Source organism: Asterias amurensis, chromosome 2 (assembly GCF_032118995.1).
Source record: "Asterias amurensis chromosome 2, ASM3211899v1".
NCBI lineage: Eukaryota > Metazoa > Echinodermata > Asteroidea > Forcipulatida > Asteriidae > Asterias > Asterias amurensis.
This window is the reverse complement of record NC_092649.1, coordinates 15,001,618-15,029,475: the sequence shown is the minus strand read 5'-3', so window position 1 is coordinate 15,029,475 and position 27,858 is coordinate 15,001,618. Positions and strand designations below refer to the sequence as shown.

Genomic DNA, 27,858 nt, shown 5'->3' with positions numbered 1-27,858 from the left:
CGTTTTTCAGTCTCCTAACCCTTTCTCCAAAAAAATCTTTCCTAAGAATGGATTCGTTTCTCAAAATGTTTACTTAAAGGCAGTGGACACTATTTGTAACTCAAAACAATTATTAGCATAAAACCTTTCTTGGTGACGAGTAATGAGGAGAGGTTGATGGTATAAAACATTGTGAGAAACGGTTCCCTCTGAAGTGCCATAATTTCGAGAAAGAAGTCATTTTCCACGAACTTGATTTCGAGACCTCAAGTTTAGAATTTGAGGTCTCGAAATCAACCATCTAAACGCACACAACTTCGTGTGACAGGGGTGTTTTTTCTTTCATTATTATCTCGCAAGTTCGATGACCGATTGAGCTCAAACTTTCACAGTTTTGTTATTTTATGCATATGTTGAGATACACCAACTGTGAAGGCTAGTTTTTGACAATTACCAATAGTGTCCACTGCCTATAATCTTACCAAGTAAGATGGTCATTAATGGGGTTGGGGGGATTATACCAGAGGTATATTGAGGAGAATGTTATTTGCCGTCTGTTGCTCATGCCGCGATTAACCTTGCACATTCAAAACGATACAATGTGACCTCTAAAGGGTAGTTTCTTAAAGACATGAATGAGACATGAAGAAATACATGAAGTTCCTACTTCACAATGAATGACATTCCTTGTCAGTTTGATGAACTGAAATGCATCACTTGAAGTGAAATCAAATGCAGAAGAAGCACGAGTGTTTGTCCACTTTACAACAAATAATTGATAACCAATGAAATAATTATCCCCTCCTTCAAATTAAACGCTTAATATAGTTTCATTTTTATTTTCTAACTCCATGATTTAACATCTTTCGGCAAACCATGGGGAAACTCAGTCAGGTGATCGAGAAACACTTTGAACCAATTCGGGGGGGGGGGCAGAAGATATCTACAAAACATTCATACCCCCATGGTTTCTCATCTTTCGGCCAATTCGGTTAGGTGATCAAAACATTGGGGGTGGGGGGGGGGAGTCGGGGCAGAAGGTCTCTTCAAAATATTTGTTGAGCAAGTGCCTCATCTAAATCGTTACCAGCTGCTGAGGGCCGGGTGACGTCATCTCGTTATGTTCTAGAAGAGCGACAACTTCGATTTCGTCATACTCAGTGGGAGTAAAACAAGAAATATTTATCGTACGTGTGACGTAGGCCAATTGGCCGAATAACACTGTATGGAATACAAAATGTACCATTATTACACAAACCAGACTTGTGGTGATTTATTATTATAATTATTCCTAATCTATGCAGTTAAATATACTTATCAGGACACTGATTGGCTAAGCTGTCAGCGATGTATATGACGAGAAACAGACTCGTGATTTATTAGCATAATTTTGTCTAATCTATGCGCTGATATCACTTATCCAGTGCACTGATTGGCTAATGTAGCGCGTTGGCATTCTGACTGAGCGATGATACGCCATTAAGGAATGCTACCCAAACAACTTGAAGTATGCCAGGCATCTGATGTGGCGTATTTGGGGTCTGAGTCCGAGTGCTTTTGCTAAACTTGCTCTAGTCATTTTTAAGCCATCAATAATTAAGTGTCAATGCCGTATGTTGTTATGGAATGACGCAAAATGCGCCATGTTATGTTACCATAGCAAACTCGGTGGTCTATCATTCCAACAGAATATATAAATACTTTCCGCAACACCCAAGTTCAGAAATTAAAATATCCAAGATGTGTATTGGTATATCGCCAGCGGCCATTTTGTATGTAATAACTATAAATTGGCCAATTCATAGCCCTCAAGTTTTTATCAGTACACTCGTATCGGTGTAGGTACACTGTAGACTGTCCATGGCTATAGACAACTCAATAATAAGTGATGACTTCTTATCGTTAGTCATTGCAGTTCTACCCATAAGATAACATTTCACTCGAGCGCCTGGCGCAAGTTCATTTTTATTTGCGGTCTCAACTTTTTCCTTGGTACCCAGCGCATTTCACTTTTGACAGCTTTCACCTTGAATGGTAAATATAGCCAACGGGAATCTGTCGTAGAGCAGACTTGTTTCGTGTTTTATAGCGGCGGCGGGACACAATTGCCCACTCTAGGGGGTCGGTCATCTACGGTAGGCAGGTTCACTCCGTGGTCCACATCGGAGAAGTGTCAAGAAACAACGGCACACAGACCAAACTTATCAACTTGCCATCTCTAAATTGACTCGAATTATACGTTATTGCTCGAGGATTAACTCTAAAACTTTGCAACCTAATCGTGGTTTTATTTTGCGGGTGAAACAAACAAGGACTTAGAGGATGAGTGTTGGAAGCCGGGGGGCATCGTGCTCGGATGTCACGACGGGATCCACGGGCCCTGCAGCGGGCGGAAAGGGGGATGACTCCACCGTGACTCAGTCGCAAACGACCGGTAGTGATGCCACATCGGGAGCCGCTGCTGACTGCAGTATGGCTACGGACAGTAGCGAAGCGGGGGATTCGCCCAGAGATTATAACAAAATGAAATATCACTCCAGTAAAATGGATCTCAATTTGATGATTCTACGAGATCAGATGGTGAGTATTTCTTGGTTTTCTCATTTAAAATTGTAGTAACTTTCCAATAAGGGGCGTGGCCTTGTGATGGTCACTGGTCCTCATCGAAACTCAAGATGTCATGTTTTCACTGAAACCCTGGTTCGACCAGTATTATTGAATTGCGAGACAAATTGTAGGGAAAACATACTGGGGGTAAATCACTCCTTTGTTCCCCTGCCTATGCGGTAACTCAGAGTAAACTAAAACAAAAGGAGTCCCTCCGTAATGAGATGGTAAATAGTTCAGCTTTCTCACTTGACTGAAGTAATAATATACAGTCCTTTAATAATAATATTATATAGGATTTGAGGCATTGCATGGTGGGGTATCAATATATATTTGGTTTGCGGTAACACCATGTGTGTATCTACTTGCCAGGTAGAGTTGTTCTTAGGGAACTGTCTTGCTTTATTCTACTGCCGTGGAGTAGATAATCGGAGGTTCGGGAGACTTCTCAGTTCTGAAAAGAACTGTCCTGCTTTTATAACTATTACCAGGGCGGATGGTATAGAAATTAGACTGGACTACTACTTTAGCTTATAGGATCATAATAACTGTACTGACGATGACTAGAGCAAGCTAGTCGAAACGTTCAGACCAATTCAGAACTGACTCCGCGGCAGTACAGTTATTACGATCCATAAGCTAAAGTAGTAGTCCAGTCTAATTTCTATACCATCCGCCCTGGTAATAGTTATAAAAGCAGGACAGTTCTTTTCAGAACTGATAAGTCTCCCGAACCTCCGATGATCTACTCCGCGGCAGTAGAATAAAGCAAGACAGTTCCCTAAGAACAACTCTACCTGGCAAATAGATACACACATGGTGTTACCGCAAACCAAATATATAATAATAATATTATTAAAGGACTGTATATTATTATTATACACATCTTCAAGGAATACATCATGGGTTTGGTGAAGTCATCCCAACCATCTTTTGTTTTCAAGAGGGAAAATAACTTTTTACTATAGGCCCAATTCAAGCACAGTGTGCGGCCATGTTTTACTCATGTTTTCCTCTCGATATGCTGCTTTCTTTGTGAGGGAGTAACATTAAAACGAACCCGCTTTGTTGTTATTCATATGACCTTTCAAGATAGGGTCATCGATTGGTGAGAACTCAAAAAAGTAGTGACCATAAAAAACCAGTCTGGTGAGAAGCACTGCAGTTGTTGATAGGAAACATTATTTTGAGAACGGATTCCTCTCGAGGTAATCCGGATAATGTTTCACCCAAAAACATTTGAATCTAAAAAACAATATAATGCACAAATCGTTTGTCAGATTTCGGGTTGGTGTCCGTTCGCGAATGCTGCGGCCAGAGGTGCGGTTAGTGCCCGCTGCCCATATCGCTTATTCGACGTCCTTGTGCGACAGTTTTGTTGTCTGTTTTCTCGGGATCGGCACATGGCACCAGCTAAAACTTTCACGTGACTTGTAATCTATCTTCCTCAAAATTGTGCCTTTTACAATAACCAATCTGTGACCCTACTTTTGTACTCATTATGATTTCCCTTTAAAAGATTTCATAATAGCTATATCAGATTGTTTGGAATAAAGTTATAAAAGTTTTAATGGTGTCTTAATTTTGGCGCCCCCCTTTACAATATTGACGTGTGATAAGCACTTTACACTCCGTGCTTTCTGAGTTGATCCCACATGGGGAAAACACATTGGTGTGAATAAAAGCACAAAACATAGGTTTGTCTTTCCACGTTACCCATCTGGCAGATTTGTTTCACCAGAAGGGAAAATTATATACAAGTCCTTTGCCGGTTTCATGAAAGACAGAGACCTAGTTGTATTGATAAAAGGTTTTCATGTTATTTTTAGATTACTTTTTCTTACTTTACTTCAGTGAATGGTTTTTAGGTCCATTTCCAAATTATATACATTCCTTTGAACCGGAAGCAGATGGGAAATATATTTCTGTGACATGATGAAGATTTGTGGCATTTCACCGTTCTACTGTGGTAAATGTGTAACTCTGGTCGAGACTTTAATTTCTTTACGCCTTTGTAAAAAGGAAACCGTCAGTTGTAAAATATGTTTTTGTTAAAAAAAGTTCAACTTTAAGTTTGACCTGTTATCTATGAATGCGCTATTTTAAACTTATACACCACTTTACAAAAATAATCTCAAATTTTCCTTGAAGTTGGTTTGAGTCTTGATTTGACATCGGCCGTTTCACCTTGATACACAATGCACAGTTATACGTCATCCGTACCCTAGGGTCAAATAGAACGTTGCTTTGTTAAAACATTTCTCGCGCATTATTTTTCTTTTGTTTCAAAGTCTTACAACTTGTTATTTATACGAGGGCATCATTGTTAATGATTTATGAAGATGCACTTCAAAACGAGATTTATAAACCTTGAAATTACATGTTTCATGCTTGCTTATTTCTTATTTTGCTTTTTATTTTTTTATTTTTTTATTTTACAAAAGGGTATTGTGGCTGTGGTTGTATGCCCTTAATACTCAGTAGGACTACAACAACAGCTTTTTGAGGAACTTCAAGTCAACAGCATTTTGTTTTCTGGTGAACATATCTTGACTCGTAATTGTATAGCTCGTATAAAACTAACTATTTATGATTAGTGTCTTTCTTCGCTTCGATTTTACCAAATTATTTACCGCAAAAAAAATGTGAAACTACTCGCAGGTCAAGTTCAAATAAAATCTTGGTATTTTGCCGGGAGGCCTGGAAATCTTGTTTTGATGTTTGATGGGGGGAGGTTGGGAGGTCACACCAAGAGAGGTCGATCGTAAACCACATTAAAAATCTGAATTAATTTGGTCTTAACCCCAAAGGGAGGTATCAAAGCTCAGCTCCCAGTGGACACCAGCGAGTGTTGCGGGAACCACCCTTGCCGTTATCGTATAGTCTTGCCTCCAGTCTTAATAAACATTTTGTTTATAAGAGAATAGTTAAGCGTGTGTGAGTGTTGTAAGTAGGTTTCTGGATCGGGGGACTTGGGACTGCTTTGCTTTATTCCCTTAGAGAGACTACGAAATAGAGAGGGTTGAGTGAGATGGAGCCGCACGTAAACCATAAACCATTCGGGGCTTTCAGGATGTACTTTAAACAAAAAGGATGTTCTAGATTTATTATGACGAAATAATTTCGTGTAAACTTTTCCCGCCAATAGTGTTAGCCGTATACACTGCACTGCGGTATCTCCGAATCTGAAATAAAGTCGGCAAAGCATTGGAAATATCACACAATGGAGGACTATTTAAACCTCCATGTTCACACCAACTTTTTGTTTAAAAGACAATGAACTTCGGAAATTTCAGTTTTAGACGTGGGAGGAAAACATTTTGCTATCGCCACTTTACTCGCACGGATGTGATATTTCAAACACTTCAGTGACATATCAAAGCGCCGCTTGAACAGCATATTAACCCGATCAAATGTAGTATTGAAACCAAAGGTGTGCTTACAATGGAGAGGCACATGGCTCGGCGTGACCCCCTCCCCCTTTTACCCTCAACATCAACTTTCATAAGAGTTGTGGAATTTAGGTCGCGATGACGCACTTGTCATTACACCATGCATGCATCATCGTCACGAATGCCCCTCTCTCCTCAGCGAGCTGAGATGACGTGGTTTTACAAAGATGACGAGGAAAATTCTCTGAACTTCTTCTACCCAAGTCACCATTTTGTTACTCCATAGTCCGAACATTCTGGTTGCAGTGATTACAACACCACACCAAACCACACATCCCGCTGTTGTGATCACACAACCAAGCAACTCTTTTTCATATTCTATCTTTTCCATTTTGCATCTGAGGAAGGAGTTGTTGCTTCCGCAAGCTCATGCAGTTTTTGAATGCAGTAAGTCTTAAAGTAATGATTATTATACCTTCCTTATTTTATTTACTAAAGACTACTACGGCTATCTCTGCCATTGTCAACCATTTATCATAATCAATGTGTTAAAACGCCTTATTTCACAAACTCGGTAACATTAGAGTTATTTGACCATTAATGGGGAAAAGTCCTCTTGGTTTTAATTTAAACTGAAGTATTTGAAGAAACAGAAGCGCGACCAACTTGGTCTCGGAATTTCGAATACACGCGAGATTTGCACAGTCCATAAAACCATCACTCAGAGAAATGAATGTCCCTTTAATGGGAACTTGTTTTTCAGAGAGACAGAAACAACTCGGTGTTATTTTTATCAAGGCACATGCTCGGTAACCTGACTACCTTTAGGGTTATTACTGTATTTCACATGGCGGTTACCACGTTCAGTTTCAGACTACTGGAATTTCAGGTATGGAGACTTGATGGTTCTCAAACATAGACTTCAATTCCAATCATACCCTAAAGATGTAAATAGTGCAACCCAACTGTGTTTGTAGCGCCCTGACCAAATCCCAGAAAATTATGAGGAATGTTTTTAACTTTAAAGAATTCTTTGCGTGAAGTCAATGATGGTTTGAAATGAGAAGTATAATAGGCTAGGCCTGGGGGTTTCTTAATTTGTTTTTGGTGGGTGTACTTTCGTTTAATTGAGTACACTTCCTGATTTGGAGCGACAGGATTACATAACAAATAAAAACTTACATTGAAATCTGCAAGATTTCTTTGAAACGAATGTGTTACTTTTTTCCTGAAATAGGAAAAAGTTGGTCATCCATTAAATTGGTTATAACGATTTAATCATAAAAGGTGTGTGAAATTATATTTCAAAGAGGACTTGTCAACATCACCACAACGATGTGTCGTGACGTCACACTTTGCTTTGCTTAGCAGTTAAAGTTGGTAAACGAACTTAAGATCAATCTTTTAAAAGGGTTCGAATCCCAATCGTGTGATTTGCCTGTGGATTTTTTTCCCAAAACTCAAGAAAGTATACTGACCAAAATATCCGTTTGTAGGGTAAAAGAACTCAATTATGACTATGCAAAAATTTAAATATATTAATTTTATTGTTTTCTTTTATTGAAGAATAAACGGCCAAACATCTCGATGTTTTTCCTTTAAAAACCTTCCAAGAGTTGAGTTGAAACTATTGACCCTATGATACTCTCTGGCATCCCCAACCCAACCTCACCCAGCGGTTCATGGTCTAAGCGTCTCGTCTAAACACAACCCACACTTAACCTTCCCACTTTGATCTGTGATCTATCCGTCTGTGTTTCCGACAATGCTTCACTTTCGGTTAGTCGGTGTTGTAAATCACTCAATCATATTGGATTACGGGGTTCTGACCCAAGGCCTCGTCAGTGGTAGTAGCCAGAGGCAAGAATCGTAACCAGTATTGAATGTCTTTTAATGATTGGAAACGATGATGGACAGGAAACCGAATTGGGATTTGTTGTCTCCCTCAAATTCAGTTGAAAGGTTCAGATGTTTTTGAAACTGTATTCATTCTTTAGTTTGGTTTCTTGTTGTTGTCCCTCTGTGCTTAGAGAAAGGACTCTTATAAGTTACCATAACCCAATTCGCCAATCCCGTCAAAATAACAGAGAGACGAAACTCTTCCCATCAAGCCTTGATAAAATAACCCAATTTCGTTTGAGAAATGGCAGCGCAATTTTCTTTCTTTAAAAGGACAATGAGAGCACCCGGAAGACATTGTTGAAAAATAACTAATAAATCAAATTGCGACCACATTTGTATCTTTTAAGTTTGTACCCAACACACTGAATTTACCTTTTTTAAAGAAGGTCCTTGAAAGCTTGTCGAGATCAACGAATAATGGGTTTCAGAACAATTTATGTTTTTTGGACACTTGGCCATGTCACACGTGAAACCAAAACAAAATTGGAATGCAAAATAATTATAAATTTAAGAGTGGCTTAGGCTGGCCTTTCACATAATTCGTATACAAAAATATAAATTTCCCCGATGTCTGGATATTATGAACTCCAACGGGTTGAATGTTTTCATCTACCATTCAAATAACCATGGAAATAATTCCTATAAATGATTGCAATGTCCTTGATAATTAGCAGGTGGTGCAGGTGTCCAATCTCATTGTGACGTAGCCCAATTATTATGATGTTGTTTGTCGGCTCGCAGCCGGCCCCGACCACAAGGGAAAGGTGCTTGACCCAAATGTGGCCGATGGGCACAGAGCTATGGTTCCATTTGGGAATAACAGGCCCTTGTCGAAACCACGGCTTCGGCTTTGGATTCGGCCCAGGCTAGCTTGGCCCCGCGGTTGTTTTGACAATATTGCGCGTGCTTTGCGTACGCGCTCAGATCAGGGCTTCAGACTAGAGGACGGGGCCTGAACCCGAATCCAAAGCCAAAGCTGTGTTTCGAAAGGGGCCACAGTGTGTTATACTCGACCACTATACTTGTTTTGGTTCCAGAAGACCAAGGGTGACACATAAAGTTTGAATTTTAGACGACGCGCGTTCAGCATCGTTACGTGTATTAAGACCCACAAAATGTAAGATCGAGGGGTAGACAGTATATACAACTGCGTCAGAGCAACTTTCAATAAACCAAACGAAATGAGTCCAAGTGTTTTGTTCCACCGTTTGACTATTTATAAAACACTTATATCCCATGATAACCATGTGCACGGAATTCATTTTTAAAAATCTGCTTTTTGTTGTTTTTACACGAAGTCGCCTAACATCACAAGGAGAAGGACGGCCGTTTCAATGTGAGGCGAGGTAGTACACTAAACTGATTTAGGCACGTTGATATACCTCTGGGCCTGAAACAGTGTTACCCCCTTCACAGTCTTTAAAGATGTTTTATAATATCAAACAATGATCATGCTTTTGATTTGTGTTTCAACAGACAAATCTACAGTCATCCGGTAGCTCCCTCTCCCGTCAGCTTGCGTCCATGTACCGCAACCTCAAAGAGATCAAAGACGACGATGAGGGCGAAGACGCCGACTCTGAGTACGAATCCGAAGATGAACAGATAGCCAGAGACGCTGTCGACACAGAAGATGACGTCAACAAGATGAGCGACTTGGAGAAAGACTACAGCGAGCCAAAGTTGAGGAGGTCAGTGTCAACGGGAAGTAGTAGAGGTAAGAAAGCAAAGAACGGTGCTCGCGAGTTGTCGAACGCCATCGAGGTCACCACATCAGATGGGGGTCACCGTCGACACAGTAAGTCGAATAACAGCGTCGACGGTTCAGGAGAGTCGTACCAGGACTCAGACAGTGAATGCAGTCAATGTCTGTGCTGTAACTCGATCGCATCATATAGCAGTACTCCATGGCGTTACGTCAGCCGAGGTGAAGGTTCCACAATGGATGAGGAAAGTGACAGCTCTGAGTATTTCAGTGACGAGTCCGAGTACTCGACCACCACCTGTACTTCCATCCCATATGACGTCAACAAGCAGCAATGTGCGGGAGAAGACACAGATGAGGGGAGGTTTGAGGATGCAGAGCCCGTTGCTGACCTTCGTATGAGCCCAGTTGGTTGCGAGAGCCCCAGGAAATGCAACTCCCAACCGGACCTACGAAGCCTGCTCGTTAGATCTGAATCTATAACAAAGGATACACCGAAGTCTGTCAAACCAGGTACCGAGGCGCAAGCACCCACCACGACAGAAGAGGAACAAGCCGAGGCTATAAAAGCTTCGTCCCTGATTGGAATTTTCAAGGAGCAAGAAGCAAAAGCCAAACAAGATCAGATGGCAACTATTGCCAAAGCAAAGAGAGTTGAAGAGCTTCGCCGGAAGAACTCAGAGATCCGCCTTCAGAACGAAAAGAAACGGAAGGCCGAAATGGAATCCAGGATGAAAGAGAAGACCAAGCAGGGAACCAAGACTTCGCCTCTCGCAGCTGACAACGAGGAAATTGAAAAGATGAACATTAGGGACAGAATAAGTACCTTTGAGAAGCAGAAAAAAGAGGAAAGTAAAGAGAGTTCTACAGATGCCAAGACGAAGCCGAATACAGAGACTGTGAAATCTAAGAATGTAGAAAAGGGGACGAATACAGAATCAGATGTGGGTACATCAGTCCAACAAATGCCTGATGTTATCCCAGATGTTACAGAGGGTAAGAACGAACAAGGAGATGTAGATGATCATGACAAGGTTCATCGCTCCCGTCGGCCAAAGTCTAAAATCGCCAAAACCACAATAGAAATCCCAGTCTCATGCCTGCCGGATCAGGTGGTTCATCCCCAGTCCGGTACAGCTCCCGACCAGCCAACCATGATGACCTTCCAGGTTAGGCCCGTAGATATTGAGGCCGTGGGAGGTCCGATGCTCGTTGCAAGAAGCCCAAAACCCAAGAGAAAAACATCAAAGACCATCGTCAGGCTATCATCGACAGAATCACCACCGATGAGTGTTTCTGAGGCAACACTAGTATCTGATTCGAACACCGTTAAAATCAGCGGTACAGCCGGCAAGAAACCTTCCGGTCATTCACACAGCGTATGCCCTCATTGCCAGAAGAAATCCAAACCAGGGGAGTCCAAGAGGGTCATGAAAGTCCTGCAGCTTCAGCCGGTGCCGGAAAGCCCGGACATGCCACCGATGTCCCCCGTCCAGAGGGCTGAAGAGTCGGCCCACATCATCCAGCAGCAGCCCGATGGCGGTCAGATCATTAAGATGATACCTACGAGTGCCAACAAACACAGCATCGTTCAGCGGCAGGAGTCTAGCAGCGATGGTGTCGTCTTCAGATTCAACATGGGTATACCAGAGAATGCTCCTCTTCAAGTCGGTGACTACATCCGCATCCCGATACAGCCTCAGCAACCAAAGATCAGACATCAGGGTGGAGGTGTGGTTATCCGTACTGGTGGTCATAGACGTCCGAATGAAGTCATCCAATTCAGTCAGTCACCACCTGGGGTGATAGTTCAGCCGTCCCAGAGCCCCTCGTCCGGAGGAGGGGTGACAGTCCACATGGGTCAGCCTGGTGTGAGAGTTATGCCGAGTAAAGGTGGAGGCGTCAAGCTTGTATTCGGTTCTTGACTTTTAAGACGGTCTTGAAGGAATTTAAGGGTTTTAGATGAGACCTCACTATCGGTGGAAATAAGAAGTCATTCAGTCCTGACGTAGGAATAAAAGCAATCCTACAAAATGGCCGTTCCATTTAACATTTTGGATGCAGGACACAGATGCCATTGGCAATGAAAATTTCCCGGCACAATAAATTTGCGATAAAGCCCTTGCAATTATAATTTGAAGACATACTTAAATTTGATGTTTTCAGTGCCTTTGTGACGTTTTACCGCAGCGAAGTCGTTAAAAAAAACAAGAAAAACAGACTCATAAAATGATTGAGTTATAAAAAAAAAATACATAAAGTGCAAGAAAGTATTGACAAAAGTTTGCAGCACTACAGAGTGAGTGTCGGCGGAATCACTTATAAAATGGATAGTTCACAAAAGTCAAAATTCCTCGGTGAAGTTGTTGTTTTTGAAAAAGACGGTTTCGGTGAAGGGCATAACAATTATATAGAATGTTATTTATGTTGAGTAATACCTATAATCTGTGTTAAAATATTGAAAACAGGTGATTTTAATCTTGAAGTAAGAGTGTCTTTCAGAGCTTGAATCGGAATTTTTTTCGTTTTAATCAAATTTATTTAAATGTGAATGGATTATTGTTTAAGGTTAACTTAATATTTTGATGAAGGGAAATATTTCCGTTGTATGGATACGAGGCCAGAAAGGAACGAAATAAAGGGATGGCCTGGCAAAATTGGTGCTATAAACTCTACACGTGGCACCTGACTAAAATTATTGCAACACGATAAATCTCCAACATGGAGATCAATTTTGTAGTCAATGATTGATGATAAAATACGGACTTTCAAAAGTACCAAAAAAAGTATTCCAAAGTTCGCTTGAATAATAAACTTTGAAACAAAATACGTCGCCATCTTTGATAAACTTGAGACTGATGCTATATACAATGTACAAACAATGAGTTTGACACATTGTGACAAAAATACATGCGAACTGTTGTTCCACGGCGTCTCTGGGATCAGCCGTCGATTTCACCAAACTCTTCCTAACTTGGGATTAATCTTAGGACTTAGGTTGAGTCCCAACCCTGCACTGTAGCATGCAGACTTTAAGATTAACCCTAAGTTAAGACGAGTTACTCGTCCTAACTCGAGATAAGACGAGTCCTAACTCTTTGTGAAATCGACCCCTGGAGCATTTGTGATGAAAATGTCTCGACTCATTCACGATGATCGTCGTGAACTTTGAACTTTGGGCAGTGTACTCTTAAAGCCCTTTCCACACGACAGAAATTTAGCAGGGGTCCCTTGTTTTATTCAACATGGTTGTGAAAGTTACGCTTCGTATGAAAGGATATCATTGTTTGAACTGCCTAAAGTCCCCAGTGAAATATTCTCAAATTTGCTGTCCTTTATGGACAGTAAACAAATTTTTCTTTTCACACGAGGTGTATTTTGTAAAACTTCACAACCATGGTAAATAAGCATGGGACCCTTGCTAAATAGTTGTCGTCTGAAAAGGTCTTTAACCCAAAACGCAACGCTGCCACCCCTTTAAAATGTCAAAATATCGCGTGTCTGTTATATTCACAAGCAGCGACGAGAGGTACAGACATAATAAGACTGTGACATTTTGAAGCATACCGGGGTGTATGGCTAGGTAATTAATTTGATCTATTGGTTGGTTAAATCTCATACACCTGGTGAGGGCGGCGGTAAATGCCAAGTTTGACGTACAGGGGCCTCGGACAAAATTGAAGCTGCATTCCATTGAAGTGAGAACTTGAGAGAGATTTTTGTATTATGTTCATTTTTTTCCCTCTTGAGAATTTTACAAAATCGATGAGCGTTTTAAGCATGAAAGGGTATTATTTTGAACAAAATTGAAGCCAAATAGTTAACAAGTTTCAGAAATTAAAATTGTTAACAACATTGTCGAACTTAGAAGTAAAGTATTATTATAGTTATGAGTTTTAAGTCCTGTGCCATCTGTCTTTAAAAGTGCAACGGCCCGAACCTAAATGGATGGAACTTCGTTGGTAAACTCTCATTCTTAAATGATAATTATGAGGAAATGAAGACACCAGCTGTGAGCTGTGTCCGTCCATGCTTCCTAGGAAATGTTACCGCTTAAAGTAGCTTCTTTTGGAAAAAGCTAAATATAAACCAAACTGTATATACTGCTATAAAACAACAATCAGGTACATTTATTCAGAAAACATACGTAGAGATAATCACTCTGCCAAAATTATTGGCAAATACAAACTTTCTTGGTACAGCAGATTTCGATAGTTCTCAAGCACTTTGAGAATCATTTCACTTCGGAGTAATGTGGTTATAGGAAGAAGAAAAAAAACAATAAGTTTTGGTCAACAAAATATTTGAATCTGAGAAGCGTTTCTGTCAGAAACGCTTCTCAAGATTGTGTGCTCGAATGACGGATGTCATGCGTGGACAAAACCGCTCTGGATTTTCGGCAATATCTCAAAAACACTACCACCTTGTAGAATGAAATTTTGAATCAATAGTTTTATTGCATATCTAGGATTAATACAATCGAACGGTTCGTAAAACCAAAAGTATAATTTGCCTTTAAAGTTATAGCTCTATTTTCTTGAAAAGAAAAGGTAACAAACTAAGTGTGCTTTGCTCAAGTCTGATGTTGTACCACCCCTTTTTACAAAAGGCTCATTTTCCTACGTAAAAGATTTCACAGTATTCCAGGGTTTTCCTACATTATTGTATGTTTTGCTTTACATGCTTACTTAATCCATTATTATTTTGTTAAAGGGAAGGTACACGTTTGGTAATTACTCAAAACAAATATTAAAAAACTGACTTGGTAACGAGCATTGGAGAGCAATTGAGTATAAAACATTGTGGAAAACGAAACAGAGGTGGTCTCACTAAAATAATAAAAGACTTCTAGCTAGAAGTCTTTTATTCCTATCTGAAAGCACACATATTCGTCTAACAAGGTTGTTTTTGTTCCATCATTTTCTCGCAACTTCGATGACTGATTGAGCGCAAATTTTCACAGGCTTGTTATTTTATGCGTATGTTGAGATACACCAAGTGAGAAGACTGGTCTTTGACAATTACCAAGCGTGTACCTTCCCTTTAAAGCTGTGATGAATTGCCATTTTAACTGGTATTATTATAAAAGCTTCGGATTGTTAAAAATTAATGTATATCATAAAATCACATTAAAACAAATATTAGTCTTCAAAATGCAAGTCAAAAAATGGTATAAAAGCACAGTGAAATAATGAGAAAGGCGCAATGGTATCACCATTTTTGTGTGTTTTATGCACTCTTAATGCTTCCGGGTCACAAACTGGATCAGCCCCACCATGGCCCGAACTTATTTCCGGGCCATTTCCGGGTCAGCACGAACCATTTCTGGGTCAACGCGAGCCATTTCCGGGTCAGCACGAACCATTTCCAGGTCGCACTGTGATGAATTCGAATCAGTGATGTGTGCCTGGCTTGGATTTCAAGTCAAGTGTTGACCCCCGGAAATACTTATGGTTTTTAGGTCAAACGTTGAAATAGTTTATTACGACCAACGCAGATATTGATCATTTTCGAAGTCAATGTTTGGACCCGGGTCATTTTTGTTTAGAGTGTGTCCTTTCCTGTGTGATAACTTTATTTCAGGCACAAATTTAACCATTCAGTGATATAAATTATATATTTTCTATAACTTCAATCTAATAGGGGCGCATTGCCTACAAAGCTCTTAAAATTCTGCTGTCTGTAATATTGTTCCTTTCAAGAAATTACTCATGCACTAAAACACCTACAGTTTGTTTAGGTGAGAAGTGGTCAAAAACAAACTACATATGACTCCTGAAAATGAAAAAAGACCTACACCACCAGCGGAACACACGGTCTGCCATTTTGTGGACTCAGAACTTTTATTCAAAAATATCGGACTGTGTTCTGTCATGAAATTCCACACAATTTCAACGGATGTGAATATACTTTAAACAAAATACTTCCACATTTATTCATTTCAACTACACAAACGCTTTGCGTAGACCAAAAGTGCCCCAAATCCGAAAGCAATGTGCCCCTTTAACCGTTTATTTATACATGTGTTTTGTTCAACCTTTTCGCAATGTGTTTCTCCTCAAACCTCTTTAAATTGATTTTATCCAAGCCCAGAATAAAACAAAAACAAAGCCTTGAGCTATAGATGTGCCCAACAAAACCGGAAGAAATAATATGAGAAGATAGTTTGGAACCCCCTGGGGATGGTTGAGAATATTTATTGGACAAGATTAGAATCGACAGCCATCTTTTTTTGCAAGACAAGCAGGAAATGTTTTCAAAACAAACTCCAGGCAGAATAATGCTACTTCAGTTTCACTCACTTAAAAAAAGGGGTCATTTGAATTATAGAAGTAAAAAAGATATCCGAGTTGTAAACTCGAATCCAAAAAACAGTAACTTATGATCTAAATCCAAGCACGACAAACAAAATGAATGTCAATCCTTTTGATAGTAGATCCGGGCTATATTAACATATTTATTTATTTATTCGCTGTGATGTATAGCCAGTGATTTCCCAAGATAAAAATTGTTTTGACTGCATGAACATTTGGCATAAATTTGCATATATTGCATAACATTTGCATAATATTTACAAGATCATAAGAAATTGACTGAGAAAAATACACTTCAAGAAATTGATATATACTTGATGGGAAAACCTGTGCTTTAACCATGATTTATCATCCAAATAATGTTTGTAAAATGTTGTTTTTAATGAATATTATTTGAGTATAGGGCTAGGTTTTTGATAACCTTACCTTGATCTGTTTAATACCATATTGTTATTATTGTCTGTAAATATGACACACCTCCAATTGTTTTTTTATTGTAAAGTTGATTTGCACAATATTAAAAAGTTGCTGACAAATATCTCTGCCTCTTATTTGTTGATGTTCTCACACGAGTGACAAATACAGGTAGCCCCCTTACATTAGATCCCCCATTTTGTATTGCCACTTGGATGTTCAGGCATGTCGGTGACTATAGGTGTGACCCTCAAACAATGTCAACATCCACAATAAGCATTAATTTTGGTTTTTACCCAATGTACACCGATGTGTGTTAGCACTGTATGCTCAGTACTTTCCGAGTCCTGTGAAAAAAAAAATATCCCAGACATGTCATTCGGGTGGGATTCGAACCCAAGACCCATGCAATTATAGAGCAGTGTCTTACCAACTAGACTACCGAGGTTGCCCGGTAGCTAGAGGCAGTTCGAATCCTATGTTTTGGCAGCGGGTACCGCAACGAAATAAGAGATCGCGCTGGTTTGCCATTACATCTCTTATATCCTCAATAAAGCAAGTACACATGTATACTTTTGAATCGTAGAGCAATTCTTAAACAAGTCAAGTTATTCATTAATGGGTATAGTAACATAAAGTTCAATATCTGACACGTAAATACCCTATACCTCGAAAGGGCAAAGACAGGGGGCTTCGGTCAGGTAGTGTGAACCAATGGGGTTATACATCCCTCTGTCTTCGCGAGGTTGTCACGTATACGGCAGGGCATCTTTCGAAATATTCTCAATGATGGAACTTTTTTAAGTCTTTAAAACAATATAACCTCCTTGTTACTATACGGAAAGTTTTAACATACGAGGAATCTTTATTTTTCATTCCAGCGGAAAGCATGGTCAGTTATATACATACAGTATCCTCCATCAATTTCACTCCTAATTTGTGTTGCTGTCGTGAGAGAGTAATAGGGCATCTTATAATAATGTACACTTTGCTTTAACAAGCTCTACTACCAAATATGTCCATCCTATGTCAGATTATATTTCCCCGTTGGTTAAAACGCGCTGGTTTGCCATTAGTGGGCTGGGGGAGAGCTGCACACGTCGGTTAGATGCCTAGCATAGCTGCGGTCCGATCATGTGGCCAAGTTTGCTTGGAACGTGCTCACAGATATTGGCAAGAATTCAACCAAGAGAATAGACTTACAAACAAGTCACTTCTCGGCAACTATTAACTATGTATAGCGTGGTATGCGTAGAGAGTTGTGGAACCTGCCGACTGGTTGGCTAGTCTGAGGCTCTCATCGGAACGTGAAGAAAGAGTTTTATTATTTCCAGCTGGCGAGGAAGAGAAATTAAATAAGGGAGGCAGGAGTATGTCGTACTGTATGCATTCATTTTACCAGGAACTTTTTTTGTAATAAAATAAATATTACAAATTTCTTCAACAGAGGGAATAGACAAAAAGGTTTTTGACTTTTAAAGAACACGTATCCCAAATAAGAAATAAATATAAAGAGCCTTTGTGCAACATAAAAAGAAAAATACTAGTCAAAGTTATTTGAATACTTAAGAGTAATAATTGATTTATTCATAGAATCATATATATTGGAAATCAATAATTTCAGATAACAAATGTGTTATAAAACTAAAACTATCGTGCAAAAACAAAGCACAGAAATTATTGCATAGCTACAACTACATAATCTGTATAATCTAATATTGTCAAGAAATTGCACACACATAAATATTAAAGGCACCTGGAAATAGGATTTTTTTTTCTTTTAAACATAAGAGTATATGTTTATTAACAATAAAACAATTTTTTGAGTAATTGTTTGTACCGATTTATATGTTAAAAAATTAATTAAGTGCTTGGGGGTTGACTCCGCCTACCCCTTTTGTGACGTAGGAAAAGGAAGACTTTGCCTCGATGCGTAGATAAACACACGTGCAAAAGTACATGTAATTCTAAGACGTGAGTTTGTACGCTGCGAAAAAGGTTTTTTTTCTGGCATTTTTCCGGCAATGCCAACCAGGTGTATTGCTGCTGGATGCAGCAAAACAACTAAAGATGGGGTTAGTCTTTATCTATTTCCTGCAGATCCCAAGTATAGGCGGTTGTGGGCTGCGAAAGTCAGATTAACTAGAGCAAAGTGGTTCGGTCCGACGTCTTTTTCAGCGCTATGCAGCGAACACTTCGAGCCGTCGTGCTTCGAATCCGGGATACACCTCTCATTTGACATGACGAGAAGAGCCATTCTTAAACACGACGCCGTCCCAACAATTTTACCAGCTAGTGGGAAATCGAAGAAGGTATCTGAAAGACGTAATATACGGGGGCCTGACTACAAATTTTCTCTTCAAATATCGCGCCTTGAATTACGTCACGAACAGCGCCCTCTCGGGTCGGGGCCTACTCGTAAACTTGTAAATACAATCAAAACTAATATTTTTAAACCTTAGTTAACTTTTTATTCACATTCCTCTCGTAAAAACACATATTTTAGTGACAAAAGCTTTATTTAAAAAAAATACCACTTCCAGGTGACTTTAAGGTTAATTTTTTGTGGAATTTACTAAAAAATACTTCAGCACAGCAAGCGAGTGTCCAGTCTCTTTTGAATACATACAAACAAATCTCCAAACAGCCATGGGGCTGTATATTACGTATTACTGGCGGAGTTCAATCTTGAAAACATTATTTAATATCCATCAATTAAAAAAACAACATCAAATTAATGTTGTATATATTTAAATAGTAAAAATGATCTGACACTTAATTAATTATATTTCTAAAATTTTCTTTCATCACACCCTGCAAATAAAATCGGAAAACACTAATTTTTTAATGCAGCTGTGGTATACAAAAAAAGCCTCTATTGCTTCACGCACAATTGTATGAAAAAATATGGGTACAAACAATATTTACACTCATGATCTAAGAAAACTTGGGTGGGATTAATTTGGTTACTATTTGCCTGTGCAAATCATGTACTAAAACAAAGTTGGATAAATGACACAGTATATTCTGAATCTAAGACCAACTTGTGTTAAATACACAATTAAACTTTCCCTCAATAATTAGGCCTTAATCTGAAATAGTGCAAATATAATTGTGTTATATACTAAAGTAATATAAAACAAAAGCTTTTTTATTCTGATAGATAAAACCAGGAAGGTAATGGTAGCACTTAAATATCAAGTATTACATGTACATAAAAAACAAGTTGCGAGATAATGATGGAAGAAAAAACAGCACTGTCACACGAAGTTGTGTGCTTTCAGATGCTTGATTTCGGGACCTCAAAATCTAATTCTGGGGTCTCGAAATCAAATTTATGGAAAATTACTTCTTTCTCAAAAACTATGTTACTTCAAAGGGGGCCGTTTCTCACAATGTTTTATACTATCAACAGCTCTCCACTGCTTGTTACCAAGTAAGTTTTATTGCCAACAGTTATTTTGAGTAATTACCAATAGTGTCCAGTGCTACAACTACCTTTCTTGTTGTATACATAAACATCAATGAAATACTTTGATCGGCACAATATGCTGTTGGAAAACTCAATACCAATGTCAAGTTATTTTCCAAAATCCACTGTAGATATTGCACATGATGTGTACACAATGTTGTGTTATACATGAATACTGATAATCATACATGTGTAAGGATTGTATGTAGAGTCAGTCCACTAATGTCAACGCCATTACATATCTCTGGTATGTCCGTTTGTTATGATACAATTTCCCTGAGAATTCCTGAGTACTGAAATCAGGTCAATACTTCAAACAGCCGCCCAGAGGCTTAAAGGTAGAGGTACACAATTGTTTTTGTTTGTTTTCGAACAAGGGGCACTAGACATTCAAAAGGTGGTGCATCTATTATTTAAGAGGTGGAGATGGGTTAGGGGGAAGAAGTATGTGTAGTGGATTATGGGGAAAATACCAAATATAAGGATGGAGTGGCACAACAATGATATTTTTCTTCCTGTTTCATGCAGTTTGATGGAAGCTATTTCCAATCATGAGGTACATGGAAACCAGCTGAATATTTGACTTGCAAACTAGCAATATTACATTTTCCAGGCTATTTAGTATCTCTGATTTTCCCCCGAGGTCAAACTAACTAATCAGACTTAAAGGAACACATTGCCTTGGATCGGTCGAGTTGGTCTTTAAAAAGCGTTCGTAACCGTTTGTTATAAAATGCATGTGGGTAGAAAGATGTTGAACAAGTAGAATACAATGATCCACACAAACATGCCTCGAAATTGCACGGTTTTCCTTTTACCTCGTCGCCTAACACGGTCGGCCATTTATGGGAGTCAAATTTTTGACTCCCATAAATGGCCGACCGTGATTGTTCGCACAGTAAAAGGAAAACCACGCAATTTCGAGGCAAAGTTGTGTGGATCATTGTATTCTACTTTTAAAACATCTTTCCAACCATATGCATTTTATAAAAAACGGTTACAGACTTTTTATAGACCAACTCGTCCGATCCAAGGCAACGTGTTCCTTTAAGGAACATTACAGAATTTGGTTTTGCTAACAAAACATTTGCTGACAGTGTAAGCCCTTTATGCAATCCACCATATACATAAACTGACAAACCTGTAGAGGTTTAAGATCTGGACATCTGGGTCACGAGAGCATAGTGAAAAAGCCGATAACACATTTAGCATGACATTGATTAAAAAAGAAGAATAAAATGCTCACTGAGCGATAAACTTCAAATGGAAAACTAGTTTTAGTTATTTCTCATCAAATATGACATTTCAGACAGAAATATTTCAAGGGATGTTTCCTACTATCATCATCATTACTATCATCATCATTAGACCGTATAAGTTTTATGGAAATCTGTGATCTTCATGATTTTTCTTCTTACCAATTCTGTCATGTTCCTTTAAGTAGGAAGAATATCCTGTCTGGAGGTGTCTCTCAAGCAACAGTATCTGTGGTAGAACTTACAGCTCCTCCCTCCTTCGCTTCCCGAGCTTCCAGAAGGAAAAGAGTTTATTCCAGAAGAGGACTTTCTCAGATTTGATATTCTGAGCTTCTTGTGGGGTATTATCAAGCTGCATGTATTTCTTGTCAGCCCGGGTGTACTTTGACCAGTATGGTGCGGAGAGATTGCTGTCTTGCGGCTTTGAAACACCATTGGGGTTGCTAAGTAGGAAGAAAAATAACAAGACATTTTAGTTGAACATCTAATCATATCTGTCCTGAGTTACAAATAATTTGTTGTTTCGTGCATTTGAAAAGTAATTCTTCATTATATTCATTTAGTGTGATACAATTTAATAATTCTGTATACAACTTATACCCCTAAGCTACCTACGTCATGGGGGTCTCTACTGAACTATAGCGCTGCTTTATGAAGACCCCCAATACTTAATCACCCTTTATTTCTAGTCATGTTAGTTTACTCCTTTAAGTATCATTGATTGTTTGGAAATAAACTATTGAATTAAGACAATTTACAAAGATGTATAAAGGGACCCTCCAGCCACAGTTTTCCTGTCAGTAAACCAATCAGAGCAATGACCGACTCAACCCTAAAACCTCTGAATCCCATAAATAGACCAACATGTCTCACACTCTTTAGTTTCTGAAGATGACTAGAGCCGGCTCATGGTCAAAACATTGGAACCAATTAAGAACTCACTTAGCGGTAGTTAAGTTAATAAATAAAAGTTCCCTTGATCCAAAGTAAAAGTAGTAGTCCCAGCTGTTTTTCTACCTTCTGCCCAAGTAGTATTTAATAAGCAGGGGACAGCTTTTCTTTTCAGAACTACATAAGTAGTCTCCTGAATTCCCAAATCTACTCCGCGACAGAAGAATAAATAGCAAGAGAAGTTCTTAAAGAATCTACACAGTTAACTAGAAGATATACAAATGGTGTTCCGCAAACTGAGTACAAACTGATCTAAAGGCACTGATGGTGACCCCAAAACAATACAGAATTCCTCCAAAGACACAAGTCTTACCCATATTTTGCAAAGTTTGTCCAATACAACATCATCTTTTGTGACAACTCTTTTTCTTCTTCTGTGAAGGCTTCTGGTCCTTTCCATCCCCTGTCCATGAATGGTTCGCCCCATACATATGCCTCTTCATCACCATGGTCTGCTTTGGCCCACGACGGGAGAGTGGAATCTCCAGAGCGATGTTCAAATTCATACATGAAAACAGAAAAACCTCTCTCTGGAAAAAAAGAGGAAAAGTCAAGAGAGAAAAGGTCGAATTATGAGAATGATGTTAAAATATATACATGAAAACAGAAAAAACTCTCACTGGAAAAGAGGAAAAGTTACGATTGAAAAGGTTGAAATTGGATTCAAATAACCTACATGTACTCACAAACATAATTATTAAAAACATCCATTAGCCCATAGCTGGCAATGAGCAAAGAATGATATTCTCTTAAACTTTAAATAATAAAATTCATCTAAAATCAAAGCAATTTTTGTTAAATTTGTAGACTTTAACTAACAATGATCATGTAACTTTCTAACTTTGCCAGATAATAGTTGTAAATAGTTTGGGGGTCAGCAAATCAAAGTTGAACTAAACATCAAGTAATAAACTACAAGGGAAATTGACTGGATCACATTAAGGTGATCTCTTTGCTGCCCGCCGTGTTGTATTGTAAACTTGGGTGTGATCCTTGGCTACAAAGCAGTTAAAGGCACTGGACTCTATTGGTAATTGTCAAAGACCAGTCTTTGCACTTGATGCAAAGTGTCTCAATATGCATACAATAACAAACCTGTGAAAATCTAATTCTGAGGTTTCAAAATCAAATTTAATGAAAATTACTTCTTTCTTGAAAATTACATTACTTCAGAGGGAGCCACTTCTCACAATGTTTTATACTATCAGCAGCTCCCCATTACTTGTTACCAAGTCAGGTTTTATGCTAATAATTATTTGGAGTAATTACTAAAAGTGTCCACTGCCTTTAAAACCTACTGGGCAAGATAGCCAAGTTGGTAGAGCGCCGGCACGATAATCTTGTCTATTCAACAAAGCAGTTAAACACTAGTTTTAGTTTAGTTTTATTAGACTTTCGGTGGCATAAAAATATAAATATACAAATCTATACATAAAGAAACAAAGAACCAAAATAGCTAAAAGTACCAAGCCAGTGAGTGGCGAGGAGGAACAGGTGACTTGCCACAAAGAATTTCCCCTAATACCCACCCCCCAGTTAAAAAAACACCCATCCCACTGTAAAAAAAACGAACAAAAGAAAAACATGAAAGCAACAGAAACTTCCAATTTTCATACTTTGGCTGCCTTAACAAGCCAATTTACCGGCTGTGGCTGCAGCTTGATTGTCACAAGAACATGAACCGAGCATACGAGGCCCATAGCAACATCCTTAGCAACAGCTGTAGCTATAGCCATAGCCGCAAATTCAAACGCAACCTTAGGCCCTTTTCGAAGCGGCAGCTTCGACTTTGGATTCGGCTCAGGCTAGCTTGGTCCCGCCAGTTGATTTGACAATTGTGCCTGCTTTGCGTACATGCCCTCAGGGCTTCAGACGAGAGAATGGAGCCTGAAGCAGAATCCAAAGCCGAAGCCGTGATTTGGAAAAGGGCCATATCACAACTTGGTCAATTCATTATAGGGTGGTGCAACATGTGTAGTGTAATTATCACTGACTGAGGTGAGGTACTAACCACTCAGAGCATCAGCTGTACTGACTGCCGGAGCTACATACACACAGTCAGTGATGATGTCGCTAAAGTACTGCTGAGCCTGATCATCGTCCCATGTACCCTCAGTGTCTACGTACATATTGGTGATGGCCCTCACCAGCGGCATGGCTGGTAAACTCTTAGGGATCACCAGATACAGCTGCAAATAAAAGAATAAAGTCAAGATGATTAAACATTCCCAACATAACAGTATCAATCAGTGGTCTAGTTGGCAGGTAGTTAAAGGAACACGTTGCCTTGGATCGGACGAGTTGGTCTATAAAAAAGCGTTTGTAACCGTTTGTTATAAAATGCATATGGTTGGAAAGATAATTTAAAAGTAGAATACAATGATCCACACAAGTTTGCCTCGAAATTGCGTGGTTTTTCTTTTACTGTGCGAACTAACACGGTCGGCCATTTATGGGAGTCAAAAATTTGACTCCCATAAATGGCCGATCGTGTTAGCCGACGAGGTAAAAGGAAAACCGTGCAATTTCGAGGCATGTTTGTGTGGATCATTGTATTCTACTTTTACAGCATCTTTCTACCCATATGCATATCATAACAAACGCTTTTCAAAGACCAACTCGACCGATCCAAGGCAACGTGTTCCTCTAACGTTCCCTGATTCGAATCCCACCCAGGGCACTATGTGGATTGGGTTTTCAGTTCCTACCTGACTGCATGGGTTTTCCCTGGAAAAATTATCTGAAGGGTAATTTTTCAAAATTTTAATTTCTTACGTCTGACCACTTACATCCGACTCTTTGAGATGTAAAATAATTCGTTTATCTCCAAGTACTGGGATCGTTTTATGGTGTTCTTTGTATATATTTTTTGTTACTGTATGTTTAACTTGGTATCTCAGAATTTTCTTTCCTCTCAATATATTTCTTATAAAGAAAGAATTTCCTTTTTAGAACAACAACAAGTTATATTCAATCGGATTTTGCAATAAGCTGAAATTATCCTACATTCTAATTTTGTTCTTACCATTTGTTCAAGGAATTTACTAAAGGTACTCTGTGAGAGAAGATTTAGCAGGTCACTCGAGACTCTGGTGTCTAGTAAAGACCCACCTCCCTCATCACTGTTGAATCCAAGAAGAACATTCTTCCTGGGTATTTTTCCTTGAGTCTGGATTGTTCTTGGGTCGTCTCTTAAGAAGATCCCATCCACCACCGGACCAAACTCAATGGGTCGATTAACCAGCTTCACTCTCGCAATCTTATCGGCTGGTTTCTGTCTCAAGCAGTCGACAAGAATCCTGGAGTTATCCGTGGGACACTTGAGGGCGGTACCTAGCTTCTCCGCTAACTCTCTAGGATCTCGAACCAGGGCTATCGGTGAGGTGGCAACACCACTCTGAGCGATCACTTGATGGAAGAGCCCCTCGCTCAGTGAAAACATGAGTTGGAGGCTGACGCTCATGGCACCGGACGACTCACCCATGATGGTGATTCTGTCGGGGTCCCCACCAAACTGTTTGATATGAGAACCGATCCAGTGTAGTGCAACACCTTGATCCAAGAGCCCGTAGTTCCCCATTGCTGAGACATCACTGGTACTCAAGAATCCTAAAGCACCGAGACGTGTATTGACGGTTACCACCACTACTTGATGATGAGCCGCTAAGGCTGTTCCATCATAGAAACCTCCTCCCCCATTAGCGAACGCACCTCCGGAGAAGTGCACCATGACGGCCAACTTGGCCTTCTCGTCCAGGTCAGGAGTATAGATATTAAGATGCAAACAGTCTTCGTTCATTTCCCGCGTCGGGAACGGCATGCCTCTGAAGACTCTTTCTGTTGTTTCAAGGTTTTGCGGACAGAGAGGTCCAAACCTGGTGCCATCTGAGAGTCCCTCGAAAGGTTTTCTTCTTGCAGGGGGTCCAAAGCGACGTTTGCCGGTTGGCGGTGCAGCGTAATAGATACCACGGAAGTTATAGACAGGTGTTGGGGACTCTAATGCCTTTAAGATCAGTCCCTGTACAGACGATGATTTACCTAACTTAACAATAGGCGCTTCATCTCCATCTGCACCATTCACTCCTTAAAAAAGTAAAAGGAAACAACGGTTTAAATACTTGAGGTAACCATTGCAATTAAGAATAATTATTTGGTCTGACCTAAACAGTAAACACCAACATTTGACAAGCAATCATAGAATCATAGATTGGGTAATACAGAGTGAAAGAGGTGGGTTGAAATAACAGCATCAACAGTCACTCTTAAACAGAATACGTAAGCCTACGTTTGTGTGAGGGTATTTTACCGACCATGCAACCAAATGATAAGTCATTCCAACAACAACTTTTCTTAAGAATTTTTTTTATGTGATTGGGCCTACAAAAATTACAAAATTTAATTCTACTAAAAATGTTATATCCCCAAAAGTGATCACTACAGTGATAATGTGTAGAATAAAACAGACTGCAGATCCCTCACAATTACATTATACATATTAGACCCAGTAACTGGGGCGCTGAACTCCCTTTTTCAGTCGACCGATAATGACCAAATAAAAAATAAATTAGTACAGCGCCCCAGTTACTGGGTTTACATAGCCCTACAATGTATATGTCAGAATTTACACTATCAGTTTGAATATGAAAGTATCTTTCAATAGAGTAGTCCACAGACATGAATTTATGAACTCAAATTCAAATTTGCACTATAAAATAGGCCCTATGGATATTTATAAACAGAAAAAAACTAGTAACATTATGGCTTTGGAAAAGTTTCCGTATGGCGCCACCACTTTTCCATTCGAAATAAAATAATATAGTATCTAATTTACCTGATTGATATATCCCTTTTTGTAAAAATGAGTGAAAAAGTGGTGGCGCCATACGGAAAGTTATCCCTGGCTTTAATTACAGTGAATTAGTTCCATGCCATAATACTTATTCTACAGCATGGAGCTATTATACTGATTTACAAGAGGAGAACAAAACAGGCAAAGGCGCATACGCCCCCAACCAAAGTAAACAAAATGTCAAAAAACACACCAGGCATCCACCAATAAATTAATCGATAAACTTACTGTTTCCCTTGACGATAAATTGATATGATGCAAAGACTTGAAAGTGTACCTGTAACATAACTGCAGATGATGAAGGTGGCAAGGCCCAACAACATAATTGATTGCCACCTGCAACCTGTTGCCATCAACGCCATTTTCACTAGTCAGTCGTCCCTCACCTTCAAGAGTGGTGTTCTTGACGCTGCAGACGATGTCACAGCCCAAGGGTCTACAACAAACAGAGTTGGGTCGGAGAGTAACTGTAAGTAAATGGTACTTGCGTTTTATTTACTCACAAATGTGTTATTTTTTATCATTAAATCATGTTTACCTTTCTCGTTCGTCCCGTCCCGGTGCCGGCGAGTGGTCGTGGTATTTGTTACTCGGTGGAGCGCCCTCTAACGTTCGATATTTGAAAGGGGCGGGTACTTTTTTGTATAAAGGGCATGGGGAGGGGGAGGGGGAGGGGGAGGGGGAGGGGGAGGGGGAGGGGGAGGGGGAGGGGGAGGGGGAGGGGGAGGGGGAGGGGGAGGGGGAGGGGGAGGGGGAGGGGGAGGGGGAGGCATCGGCTCGCTATTGTTTGTATGTAAAAAACAAAGCATATAAACACTCTGTCAGAAACATAGTTTTGTGCCGATTTCTAATAAAAAGTATGTTTGCTCTCTCTGTCTATTTTGTCTTCTTCTTGCTGGTGCCCGATTCCCCAACTCATCAGGCCCCCCCCCACAACTTCTAGATAGTTTCTAGAAGTACTCCCCCCCCCTCCCAATGATTAATCAAACTTAATCCGAATCGAATGTCCCATTTGTG

The 27,858-nt window shown here is 39.6% G+C and overlaps 2 protein-coding genes across 2 annotated transcripts; one reads left to right on the top strand and one right to left on the bottom strand.

Moving 5' to 3' along the window:
* Positions 1–1,951: 1,951 nt before the first annotated feature.
* Positions 1,952–11,802, top strand: LOC139954546 (uncharacterized). Its single transcript, XM_071954394.1, has 2 exons — positions 1,952–2,559; positions 9,357–11,802. Exons 1-2 carry the CDS (start codon positions 2,302–2,304, stop codon positions 11,508–11,510), a joined length of 2,412 nt encoding a protein of 803 aa, XP_071810495.1. The 5' UTR covers positions 1,952–2,301; the 3' UTR covers positions 11,511–11,802.
* An 8,964-nt stretch (positions 11,803–20,766) lies between these two features.
* LOC139954251 (carboxylesterase 4A-like) lies at positions 20,767–27,427 on the bottom strand. The gene is made up of 6 exons (XM_071953970.1): positions 27,380–27,427; positions 27,119–27,277; positions 25,018–26,075; positions 24,004–24,181; positions 22,306–22,522; positions 20,767–21,484 (listed from the first exon to the last, which is right to left on the bottom strand). The coding sequence occupies exons 2-6, from the start codon at positions 27,201–27,203 to the stop codon at positions 21,283–21,285; spliced, it is 1,740 nt and encodes a 579-aa protein (XP_071810071.1). The 5' UTR covers positions 27,204–27,277; positions 27,380–27,427; the 3' UTR covers positions 20,767–21,282.
* Positions 27,428–27,858: the final 431 nt, after the last annotated feature.

Excerpts from the sequence above, each read along its gene's own strand:
- LOC139954546 (XM_071954394.1), top strand. The coding sequence starts at position 2,302 with ATGAGTGTTGGAAGCCGGGGGGCATCGTGCTCGGATGTCACGACGGGA. Across the intron at positions 2,560-9,356 it reads TGATTCTACGAGATCAGATG|ACAAATCTACAGTCATCCGG; the intron begins GTGAGTATTTCT and ends GTGTTTCAACAG.
- LOC139954251 (XM_071953970.1), bottom strand. The coding sequence starts at position 27,203 with ATGGCGTTGATGGCAACAGGTTGCAGGTGGCAATCAATTATGTTGTTG. Across the intron at positions 24,182-25,017 it reads GTAAATTCCTTGAACAAATG|CTGTATCTGGTGATCCCTAA; the intron begins GTAAGAACAAAA and ends TTTTATTTGCAG. Across the intron at positions 22,523-24,003 it reads TACAGCTGATGCTCTGAGTG|AGAGAGGTTTTTCTGTTTTC; the intron begins GTTAGTACCTCA and ends CTTTTTTTCCAG.